Below are 12709 nucleotides of genomic sequence, written 5' to 3' on the forward strand. Positions count from 1 at the left end.
TATTGGCACATCACTTTATTCCACAGTGTGTAACATACACAACAAGTAGCCTATAATGTCATCTTCAATGCAACAAGAAGTGTGATTACACAAAAAAACAAGGTTCTTACAGTGATTTCGAAGTGTAAAAGGTTGACTGTTTTACATAGCGACAACAGAAGTGGGATTAAGTGGCTTTTGTTTAAAACACCAACTCAAGGGAGGTTTAAAAAAAAAATCTAATAGCAACACTGTAAACTATTGACTTCAACTCATGTAACTCTTTGTAGCCTATATACCAACATTGACGTTTTTGCTTCTGACAAACTATTTGGCTGCTGGACAACAAATACCACAAAGTGCTACCTTTATCGAGGAGTTATACACCTACCAATGACTCTAACGGTGCTCTATAAAGTGGACGTGAGAGAAAGTGGACAAGCCATCATTTAAAATTTAAAAAACACACACACCAATGTCAGTTTTACAGACAGACTTGACCCTGTATCTGCCCAGTCCACAACATCATCATCGTTGCTCTACACTTGACAGCTCTCTAAGTTGTGATTTACAATAGACAGAAAGAGACTGTATGCAATACATATCCAGAGTATTATCTTATATGGTACGTTAATATAATTGCTGGTAAGATTGGTCTTTGATCTACTGTGGCTTAATCAGCGTATTTAATGTAATTGCTTTGCTTGATTGTTTTTGCTTAGTTTATATGTTGATGGTGAATAACATATTGTAATGTATTGTTGATGGAAAATGCCACGAATAGAACTGTAAGCTAATGCCACATTTAATTGCCTTTTTCTTCAGTGTTATTGTCCACCATCTAATAATCGTGTGATTAAAAAAAAAAATTAGATCAAACATATTTTCATTAAAGAAATCTATTTAAAAAAAATGTTCTTGAATAACTATCACAAATTACAAGCCTTGGTTTGTCATATTTGCTTAAAGCAACAGTCTGAGCTTGCAGAAGCTAATCAAGTGACTTAAACAGGCATTCCATCCTGTTGAAGGTGAAACAGGAATCAGTTGATAAAATCACATTGTACTTCATCACAACAACAATTATACAGTAGTTATAATCATCAATTGACAGGTGGAGAGCTTATATTTGGAAAAAAATGATTCTGAGATAATTGGCTTTAAATTTCAAAACCCACTGGTTTGAATGGTGTCAGACCTTTTTTATCTTGTATTTCGTTTGAACTTAACAGGAATTGGGGAATTAAGAGTACTTTGAACAGAAAGAACATGGTTATGTCAATAACAAAATGTTGACAAAAATGCACATACTGTAGAACCTTATAGTCCCAAGCTCCCATGTGATTTTATAGTATTGTGTAGGTTCCCGTTTCACCAGATTTCTCACATACTATCAATGGGTGTCTCTTACCTTAGCTTAGAAAGCAGGGAAAGGTGCTATGGGGTCACAGGTAAACACCACATTACTGTTCACACAACTAATGTCAACAACTATAAGATAGTTGGTGAACTGTTAGTTCAGCTACAACCTTTTTGCATTGCATTGGCATCGTTCCAACACTTTGAAAATACATCCTGTCTTCCTCGTTTCGTTAAAGGTAATTACTGATCTGATATTAGTAGATTAATGAGAGCTATGCAAATAATTCCCTAATGTTCACCTATTCAATCATATTAAATCAGTGACTACTTTACTACAGGAAAGGAAAAGAAGAAGGAAAGGAGCATTTTTTAAGTATTGTAACAGGGGCTTTGAGTTGGTTCTTTATCCCTGCATATGTTCTAGGTTGACCTCAGTATTGCAATGGTCAGACGTCAACCCAGTGGGGTGCGGGTGGTGTTTAAGTGTCCCCCTGGGCCAGTTGTTCCAGCGCTGCCCCCTCACAGCGCATGCAGTGGTACCCCATGTCTGCCGTCACATCAAAACATCCCTGGCTGAGGTAGAAATCCAGAGATGGTTTGTTCCAGTCCAGCACGGCGAAGTTGAGCTGGGTGCAGCCGGCGGCCAGGCCCAACTACAGTACAGTACAGTACAGTACAGTACAAGAGAGAGAGAGAGAGAGAGAGAGAGAGAGAGAGGAAAATGTCAAATAAAGTCAAATGAGAAAAACAATTGCTTGACGATAAAATAGATTGACATATCGTCACAAACATAAGTAATAACAAACATACAAACACAAAGCAATACATAGCAGTGCACACACGGATGGAAACATGCATGATTGTGTATTTTGCACTTTGCCTCACGAGAAAAGCAAAGGCTTCAGGATAAACTACAATAAACTACAGATGTACATACAGTTGAAGTCGGAAGTTTACATACACTTAGGTTGGAGTCATTAAAACAAGTTTTTCACCCACTACATACATTTCTTGTTAACAAACTATAGTTTTGGCAAGTTGGTTAGAACATCTACTTTGTGCATGACACAAGTAATACCAAAGTTAAACAATTTAAAGGCAATGCCCACCAAATACTAATTGAGTGTATGTAAACTTCTAACCCACTGGGAATGTGATGAAAGACATAAAAGCTGAAATAAATTATTCTCTCTACTATTATTATGACATTTCAAATTCTTACAATCCAGTGGTGATTCTAACTGACCTAAGACAGGGAATTTTTACCAGGATTAAATGTCTCGAATAGTGAAAAACTAAGTTCAAATGTATTTGGCTGAAGTGTATGTCAACTTCCGACTTTAACTGTACATATTCACATTATGCACAAACGCACGTGTGCAAAGGTTCATACACATATCAATTGCACTCAAGGGGAAGCTTTGTCATTACAATTCCACCCCAGACAGAGGTTTGAATTATATGGCAAAGTTGAGTAACAGGGCAGCACCACCCACCTGAGCTACTTTGCTCATCAGTGCCTTCCCGATACCTTTACCTGTGATGCCAAAAGAGAGACATGCATGAGATATGAAACGTAGGGTTATTGATCAGCTTTATGTGGTTGATATAAATGTACTGATTAAGCAAAATACAAATCAATGTGCGGTCCACATTTCTTTGTTTGACAAATATTGTTCCTGGAGACCCTCTAGACTAATTTATTTGGGTGCGAGGCGAGTTCTACTTTTAGAATTTGTTTTGTTGTACACTGGTGGAAATGAGAGAGAAACAGGTGCAAACTGTGCAATCGCTTAGTCGGATCAGGCACATGTTGCGTCACACTAGTTTAACAGATGTACAGGAAGTTGACAGCAGGATAGGTGAATTGCAAGACCTCCACATACAGTGCATTCGGAAAGGTTTCAGACCCTTTGACCTTTTCCACATTTTGTTGTTACAGCCTTATTCTAAAATGGATTCATTAGTTTTTCCCCTCATCAATCTACACACTATACCCCTTAATGACAAAGCAAAAACATGTTTTGAGAAATGTTTGCAAATTTATAATAAATTTTTTTTTTAAATGAAATATCACTTTTACATATAGTAAGTCTTCAGACCCTTTACTCTGTACTTTGTTGAAGCAGCTTTGGCAGCGATTACAGCCTTGAGTCTTCTTGGGTATGACGCTACAAGCTTGACACACCTGTATTTGGGGAGTTTCTCCCATTCTTCTCTGTAGATCCTCTCAAGCTTTGTCAGGTTGGATGGGGAGCGTTGCTGCATAGCTATTTTCAGGTCTCCCCAGAGATGTTCAATCGGGTTCAAGTCCGGGCTCTGGCTGGGCCACTCAAGGACATTCAGAGACTTCTCCCGAAGCCACTCCTGCGTTGTCTTGGCTGTGTGTTTAGAGTCGTTGTCCTGTTGGAAGGTGAACCTTCACCCCAGTCTGAGGTCCTGAGGGTTCTCGAGTAAGTTTTCATCAAGGATCTCTCTGTACTTTGCTCCGTTCATCTTTCCTTCGATCCTGACTAGTCTCAAGTCCCTGTCGCTGAAAAACATCCCCACAGTATGCTCCTGCAACCACCATGCTTCACTGTAGGAATGGTGCCAGGTTTCCTCTAGACGTGACGCTTGGCATTCACGCCAGAGAATCTCGTCTCTCATGGACTGAGAGTCCTTTAGGTGCCTTTTGGCAAACTCCAAGCGGGCTGTCATGTGCCTTTTACTGAGGAGTGGCTTCAGTCTGGAAGTGTGCCTTTTACTGAAGAGTACTGCAGAGATGGTTGTCCTTTCGGAAGGTTTTCCCATCTCCACAGAGGAACTCTTGAGTTCTGTCAGAGTGACCATTGGGTTCTTGATCACCTCCCTAACAAACCTGTTTTAACTTTGTCATTATGGGGTATTGTGAGTAGATTGATGAGGAATAAGGCTGGAACGTAACAAACTGTGGGAAAGGTCAAGGGGTCTGATTACTTTCCAAAGGCACTGTATATTCTGAATCCTCCTCTCTAGTTTGATTAAAACAAAACTGGTCAAGACCAAGGCCCATATTCACAAAGCATCTCAGAGTAGGAGTACTGATCTAGAACCAGTTTTTAAATCATGAGGATTAAAGTGGTTGGTGGGGAGGGCTGATCCTCGATCAGCACTCCTACTCTGAGACGCTTTGTGAAGACGGGCCCTTAAGTAGCTGCCTAACCTCTGAACTCAGGCATCACATACAGGTCCTCCATGTAGAGGGCCCGTCCTTTCCACGAGCTGTAGGTATAGAAGTAAAGTGCGTAGCCCACCTTGGCATGGCCTGCAAACAAACACACAGGTATCAAGGTCAAGGTCAATAATATCAATAATAATATATCATAATGACTGCACACACCCTTAAAACACACATACATTTATACATGCTGCTCATGCTTGCGGACAGATAGGCAGACACAAATGCACACATGCGGCCCATCTGCTGGTAAGCAAGCAGGCAGACACTAAGGTCAAGTCTATGTGTCAGGACATACTGTAATACTGAACACACAGAAAAACATGTCCACACACTTAAAACTCACTCACAAACAAACACACACTCACAGAAGAACTAAAAACCTCTCCCCAGGCGTAGGTATGTGCGCGCGCGCACGCGCGCACACACACACACACACACACACACACACACACACACACACACACACACACACACACACACACACACACACACACACACACACACACACACACACACACACACACACACACACACACACACACACACACACGATGTGAAGAGGTGTCTGTTAATGAAATGAACCAGGTGGCCAGGCAGGCAGCTTCTGTTCTGAATGTGTAAAAAGAGACGTGTTATGGAAGGGAAAGAGTCTGGTAGCTGTTGGAATGCATAATGTTCTTGTTCTGGTGGCTTCATTAAAAAAAATATGTCACGCCCCTTAGATGATGAGTGGGCAGAGAGAGAGCAGCATAGTCAGCCCTGACAGAGGATGGTTAGGTAACAAAAAGAGAGCTAATTAACATATGGTGCCAGCCTGGTTACTATGATGGGGAGGGTAGATGGAGAAGATGTTATAATATATCTGAAATCAGGGAAGTTCATGAAACATGGTTTCTGAATTGGGAAAATCAAAAACAGCATTGTGGCGACCCATTCTATTTCGGTTTCGTAAATAATTTGAAATTCAATTCATGAATTTAAAGTATAATTTATCTCCAATCTCTTTTTGAAGACATTAATTGAATTACCAGTCACTTTCTGAATTGAAGGAGTTCAAAGGGAATTGACCGCAACCCTGGTCATGTCAGCACATAGAAACTGTGTCTATAGTTAGTTCTTCTCTCACCCTCTTTGCTCCTGTGTTGTTCGGGTACTTCTGCGACGATACCATGAAAGAATGGGTTTTTAATGAACCCATCCTGCTCCAAATCTGGATGGGAGAGATGACAAAGATACAGAACAGAAAGGGTTAAAGTGATCTACACTCTAAGAAAAAAAGGTTTCCAAAAGGATACTGCGGCTGTCCCCATAGGAGAACTCTTTTTGGTTCTAGATAGAACCCCTTTTGGTTCCAGGTAGAACTTTTTGGGGTTTAATGTAGAACTGCTGAAAGGGTTCTAAATATAACCCCAAAGGATTCTACCTGGAACCAAAACGGGGTTCTTTAAAGGGTTCTCCTATGATGGCAGCCAAAGAACCCTTTTTGGTTCAAGATAGCACCTTTTTTCGAAGAGTGTAAACTCATCATTGAGTGAAAGAAAATGTACGTTAAAATATGGCATTTAAATTACAAAAAATTAAATATGGATTTTTTTTAAATAGCTGGAATGGATTAATCTACCTTTCTGTGTAACTTTCACTTGGTCCAATACCTTCTCGTATTCAGCCAGTTCCTGAGGACACATGAGGACATAAAATACACATTAGGCCAAACAAAATGGCATTAGTGTTATTGATTCCAAACATAACTTTGATTTAGCACTGAGACTATCATAGAAGGCTTGTATTCTTAATAGGGCATAAGGGAGTGCCTGGATACAGGCCTTAGCTGTGGTATATTGTCCATATACCACAACCCTGAGGTGCCTTATTGCTATTATAAACTGGTTACAACCAGAGCAGTAAACCGTGGTATACGGGTTAAACCACGGCTGTCAGCCAATCAGCATTTTGTTGCAAAACGTTTTGCGTTTGGAGTAAACGTTTGCCATTGTAAAAAGTTTTACAACAGACCAAACGTGTTGCAACAGAATCTGACTAATGAATAGACCCCAGGACACGTTTTGGAAGGTTCCGGAAGAAATACATAATATAGAACAAACATTCCTCTCCCCGATATATAGACCAAGGAACCACGTTGGCTCCATTTATGGCATTCGGTCCAACTTTCGACAACGTTTGGCAACATAACGGGGCCAGGTTTGAAAAAAACATTTGTAGAAAAATAACTGTACAAATATGGCTGCTGTAGCATATCGAATAAGACTATTTTGTTTTGCCAGACAAAGAATGGATACAATGTAGCCTAACAGTAGCTGCAAACAAATTATTTTATTTCTCATGATGAGGAGCAGCGATCTATGTATTGTGGATACTGACGTAATATTTCTATGCAAATATATCATTCATGTCTCCAAATTCCAAGCACGTGCGGGGCGGCCATGCACACGCGCATTTGTGACAGCTCACCAAGATCATCCGCGCGATATCTTTGCAGTCTTCTAGTGTAGAAGCACGAATGGAGAAATCCATATTATGAAATATATATCAAGGATGTAGAATATTAAAAGATAGACAGAGGTCAGACCAAGGTACAGTAATCCGGAAAAGTGCAGGAACGTGATAAACTCGCTTTTACATCACAACCGTAAAGTCTAGGCTGTTAATAATTTAATAGCGCCCTCCGTGCGTAGGTGGCGACCGTGGGAACTCGTCAGGAAACGCAGTCAACCCGAGTTGCATCAGTGGACCTCGAAATTATACTGGGCCTACATAATATTAATTTCGAACACAAAAAGCACGAATTGGAAGAACATGGACAAAGTCATTGCCTACACTGAGGAACATCGTTGCAGTTTTAACCCTATCAGTCCCGAGGCCCCAGCAAAAATCATCTTTTTATGATATATTTCACCTTATATTTAGCCAAACAATTTTATTTTCAGGATAACCAGGGATACAAGTACAACACAAAACAATGACATAAACAGTTGCATTTTTTACTTTTTGACAAACGGTCTGAAAAAGCAGAAACCTTATAAAAATGAATTTATGTGAATGCTGTAAGTACAGAAATTGTTTTCTCAGTGGGAAATTAATATACAATTAGCTAGGGACAACTGTGTGGAGTTTGGAGTTTGTGACAGCAACTATGTGAGCTTATTACAATATTATAGGCACTAAGTCCTTGGATTTCATATGATCTCCTATGTGGAAGGACCCCTTCCCTTCTAACGACTTGTAAGCGTCATAGAGCAAAACATGTTACACGTTTGTGTCAGCTTTTCATAGATAACCCTTGGGGATCTGCCCTTGTCTCATAAACACTGCTCTATCTAAGCCCGGTTTAAAATTCTTTGCACATCTGCTGAGACATCCATTACATTTTGCATTTTGAAATATGTGTGTAATTCGTCACATGCTTTGTTAACTACAGGTGTAGTTTAACAGTGAAATGCTTACTTACGGGCCCTTCCCAACAATGCAGAGTGAAAGAAAATAGAGAAATAATAGAAAAGTAAAACACGTCATTATAAATACACAACGAGTAACGATAAATTGGCTACATAAACGAGGTATCAGGGGTACTATGTAATTGAGGTAGATATGTAAATACTGTATAACTAGGAATGAAGTGACATATAATCAACAGTAGAAACGCAATTCTTTTGTCCATTAAAATAACATCAAATTGATCAGAAATACAGTGTAGACATTGTGAATGTTGTAAATGACTATTGTAGCTGGAAACGGCAGATTTTCAAAGGAATATCTACATAGGCGTACAGAGGCCCATTATCAGCAACCATCACTCCTGTGTTCCAATAGCACGTTGTTTTAGCTAATCCAAGTTCATAATTTTAAAAGGCTAATTGATCATTAGAAAACTCTTCTGCAATTATGTTAGCACAGCTGAAAATCAGAACAACAGTTAAAGAAGCAATAAAACTGACGTTCTTTAGACTAGAGTATCTGGAGCATCAGCATTTGTGGGTTTGATTACAGGCTCAAAATGTCCAGAAACAAATAACTTTCTTCTGAAACTCATCAGTCTATTCTTGTTCTGAGAAATGAAGGCTATTCCATGCAAGTAATTGTCAAGAAATTGAAGATCTCTTGAAGATGTACTACTCTCTTCACAGAACAGAGCAAACTGACGCCTCACAAGTCCTCAACTGGCAAAACACCAGTCTCAACGTCAACAGTGAAGAGGTGACTCGGGGATGCTGGCCTTCTAGGCAGGTGGGGCATATAACGTTGAAGTTGTAAGTTTACATACACTTAGGTTGGAGTCATTTAAATGTATTTTTCCACAACTCCACAAATTTCTTGTTAACAAACTATAGTTTTGGCAAGTGGGTTAGGACATCTACTTTGTGCATGACACAAGTCATTTTCCAACAATTGTTTACAGACAGATTATTTCATCACTTATAATTGACTGCATCACAATTCCAATAAATCAGAAGTTTACATACACTAAGTTGACTGTGCCTTTAAACAGCTTGGAAAATTCCAGATAATTATGTCATGGCTTTAGAAGCTTCTGATTGACATCATTTGAGTCAATTGGAGGTGTAGCTGTGGATGCATTTCAAGGCCTACCTTCAAACTCAGTGCCTCTTTGCTTGACATCATGGGAAAATCAAAAGGCATTAGCCGACCTGAGAAAAACAATTGTAGACCTCCACAACTCTAGTTCATCCTTGGGAGCAATTTCCAAACGCCTGAAGGTACCACGTTCCTCTGTACAAACAATAGTACGCAAGTATAAACACCATGGGACCATGCAACCGTCATACTGCTCAGGAAGGAGACGCATTCTGTCTTCTAGAGATGAGCGTACTTTGGTGCGAAAAGTGAAAATCAATCCCAGAATAATAGCAAAGGACCTTGTGAAGATGCTGGAGGAAACAGGTACAAAAGTATCTATATCTGTTACGATAAATGAGTGAGAAGGTGTGGAGTCAGGCGCAGAGAGCAAAAGATGTGGGAAAAAACACGCTTTAATGTCCCAGAAACATAACATGAACAAAAGTAGGAAAACAAATGATCAGAAATATAAAACGGACAGCGTGAAACCCAAATACAAACAAAAATACACTCAAACAACAAAACAGACGAACAAGCCCGCACGAAACAGAAGCGGGCTGAACAAACTATATATAACCCTACCCTAACAACCAAACAAGAAACAGGTGATACCAATTAGACAAAACTAAAGGAACACAGAACAACGGATCGGCGATAGCTAGTAGACCGGCGACGACGACCGCCAAGCGCCACCCGAACAAGAAGGGGAGTCACCTTCGGTAATATTCGTGACAGTAGCCCCCCCCCTGACGCGCAGCTCCCGTAGCGCGCCGACGCTGGCCTCGGGGACGACCCGGGGGCCGAGGCGCTGGGCGATCCAGATGGAGGCGATGGAACTCACTCAACATAGATGGATCTAGAATATCCCTCACCGGAACCCAGCACCTCTCCTCCGGACCGTACCCCTCAAAGTCAACGAGGTACTGCAAGCCCCTCACCCGGCGTCTCGAGTCCAGAATAGCTCGTATCTTGTACGCCGGGGACCCCTCGATGTCCAGAGGGGGCGGAGGAACCTCCGGAACCTCATCTTCCTGCATTGGACCAGCTACCACCGGCCTGAGAAGAGACACATGAAACGAGGGGTTAATAGGATAATACGAAGGAAGTAATAATCGATAACAAACCTTGTTTATTCTCCTCAGGACTTTAAATGGCCCTATACACTGCGGACCCAGCTTCCGGCAGGGCAAGCGGAGGGGCAGGTTTCGGGTCAAGAGCCAGACCCTGTCCCCAGGTGCAAACACGGGGGCCTCACTGCGGTGTCGGTCAGCGCTCTTCTTCTGCCTTATACTCGCTTGGCGTAATGACTCTTGGCGCTGCACCCACTCCTCCACCGCAGGAGCCTCAGTCTGGCTCTGATGCCACGATGCCAGGACTGGCTGGTACCCCAACACGCACTCAAATGGTGACAAGTTGGTAGAGGAGTGGCTTAGTGAGTTCTGGGCTATTTCTGCCCAGGGAATATATCTCGCCCACTCCCCTGGCCGGTCCTGGCAATACGACCGCAGAAACCTACCCACCTCCTGGTTCACTCTCTCCACCTGCCCATTACTCTCCGGGTGATACCCTGAGGTCAGGCTGACCGAGACCCCCAGACGTTCCATAAATGCCCTCCAAACACGGGAGATAAACTGGGGGCCCCGATCAGAAACTATATCCTCGGGCACCCCGTAGTGCCGGAAGACATGGGTGAAAAGAGCTTCCGCAGTCTGTAGGGCCGTAGGGAGACCGGGCAATGGGATAAGACGGCAGGACTTAGAGAACCGATCCACAACAACCAGGATCGTTGTGTTACCCTGAGAGGGGGGAAGGTCAGTAAGAAAATCCACCAATAGATGGGTCCACGGCCGTTGTGGAATGGGAAGAGGTTGTAATTTACCTCTTGGCAGGTATCTAGGAGCCTTACCCTGGGCGCACACCGAACAGGAGGAAACATAGAATCACACATCCCTCCTCAAAGTGGGCCACCAGTACTTCCTCTCAAGACCTCTCACTGTCCTAAAAATACCTGGGTGACCCGACGAGGGTAGACAATGAGCCCATCGAATCAATTGATCACGAACAACCAGCGGCACGTACCTACGACCCTCCGGACACTGTGGAGGCGCAGGTTCCTCCCTTAGCGCCCGCTCGATGTCCGCGTCCACATCCCATACTACTGGTGCCACCAGCTTAGCTGCCGGAATGATGGGAGTAGGATCGATGGACCTGTCTTCAGTGTCATAGAGTCTTGACAGCGCGTCGGCCTTAGTATTGAGGGAACCTGGTCTATACGAGATAGTGAAACGAAATCTGGTGAAAAACATGGCCCACCTTGCCTGACGAGGATTCAGTCTCCTAGCTGATCGGATATACTCCAGGTTACGGTGGTCAGTCCAGATAAGGAAAGGGTGCTTAGCCCCCTCAAGCCAGTGTCTCCACACCTTCAGGGCCTTAACCATAGCCAACAACTCCCTATCCCCCACATCATAATTCCGCTCCGCTGGCCCAAGTTTCTTCGAAAAAAGGCACAGGGGCGGAGCTTTGGTGGCGCACCCGAATGCTGTGAGAGCACCGCTCCAACCCCAGCCTCGGATGTGTCCACCTCTACTATAAACGCCAAAGAAGGGTCTGGATGCGCCAACACCGGCGCCTCAGTAAACATCGCCTTCAACTTATGAAAAGCTACGTTCGCCTCTGCTGACCACTGTAAACGCACCGGCCCCCCCTTCAGCAGTGAGGTAATAGGGGCAGCTATCTGACCAAAACCCCGGATAAACCTCCGGTAGTAATTGGCAAACCCCAAGAACCGCTGCACCTCCTTTACCGTGGTCGGAGTCGGCCAATTACACACGGCCTTTACGCGGTCACCCTCCATCTCCAACCCAGAGCTGGAAATGCGATAACCCAGGAAGGAAACTGATTGTTTGGAAAACTCACATTTCTCCGCCTTCACATACAGGTCATGCTCCAGCAGTTGTCTAAGAACCTTGCGCACCAGAGATACATGCGCAGTGCGTGTAGCGGAGTAGATTCAAATATCGTCAATATACACCACTACACCCTGTCCGTGCAGGTCTCTGAGAATCTCATCCACGAAGGATTGAAATATAGCTGGAGCATTTTTTAAACCGTGTGGCATGACGAGGTACTCATAATGGCCAGAAGTAGTGCTAAATGCAGTTTTCCACTCATCTCCTTCCCGAATACGCACCAGATTATAAGCACTCCTGAGATCCAGTTTAGTGAAGAACTGCGCTCCGTGAAATGATTCCACTGCCGTAGCAATGAGAGGTAGTGGGTAACTAAAACCCACTGTGATGGAATTTAGACCTCTATAATCAATACACGGATGTAAACCACCATCTTTTTTCTTCACAAAAAAGAAACTCGAAGAGACAGGTGACATGGAGGGCTGAATGTACCCCTGTCCCAGAGCCTCGGTGATATAAGTTTCCATAGCCACCTTCTCCTCCTGGGACAAATGATACACATGACTCCTGGGGAGTGCAGCGTTACCCTGGAGGTTTATCACGCAATCCCCCTGCCTATGGGGTGGTAATTGGGTCGCCCTCTTTTTACTGAAAACGATAG

The 12709-nt window shown here is 43.0% G+C and overlaps 1 protein-coding gene and 1 long non-coding RNA gene across 2 annotated transcripts in view; one reads left to right on the forward strand and one right to left on the reverse strand.

Annotated features, from left to right (window-relative positions):
- On the reverse strand, nucleotides 1-7241 carry LOC118392012 (thialysine N-epsilon-acetyltransferase-like). Its single transcript, XM_035783602.2, has 6 exons — nucleotides 7013-7241; nucleotides 6165-6216; nucleotides 5670-5753; nucleotides 4526-4627; nucleotides 2838-2878; nucleotides 1-1994 (listed from the first exon to the last, which is right to left on the reverse strand). Exons 1-6 carry the CDS (start codon nucleotides 7073-7075, stop codon nucleotides 1821-1823), a joined length of 516 nt encoding a protein of 171 aa, XP_035639495.1. The 5' UTR covers nucleotides 7076-7241; the 3' UTR covers nucleotides 1-1820.
- The window catches only part of LOC127906742 (uncharacterized), a 23113-nt gene continuing 17007 nt past the window's right edge, over nucleotides 6604-12709 (forward strand). Inside the window, exons 1-2 of the long non-coding RNA XR_008062738.1 lie at nucleotides 6604-6742; nucleotides 8686-8785. This is a non-coding gene — a long non-coding RNA (uncharacterized LOC127906742). The remainder of the gene's footprint in view (nucleotides 6743-8685; nucleotides 8786-12709) is intronic.

The sequence above is a fragment of the Oncorhynchus keta genome, chromosome 13, assembly GCF_023373465.1.
Source record: "Oncorhynchus keta strain PuntledgeMale-10-30-2019 chromosome 13, Oket_V2, whole genome shotgun sequence".
NCBI lineage: Eukaryota > Metazoa > Chordata > Actinopteri > Salmoniformes > Salmonidae > Oncorhynchus > Oncorhynchus keta.

Excerpts from the sequence above, each read along its gene's own strand:
- LOC118392012 (XM_035783602.2), bottom strand. The coding sequence starts at position 7,075 with ATGGATTTCTCCATTCGTGCTTCTACACTAGAAGACTGCAAAGATATC. Across the intron at positions 2,879-4,525 it reads TGTGATGCCTGAGTTCAGAG|GTAAAGGTATCGGGAAGGCA; the intron begins GTTAGGCAGCTA and ends TTGGCATCACAG. Across the intron at positions 1,995-2,837 it reads TGATGAGCAAAGTAGCTCAG|TTGGGCCTGGCCGCCGGCTG; the intron begins GTGGGTGGTGCT and ends ACTGTACTGTAG.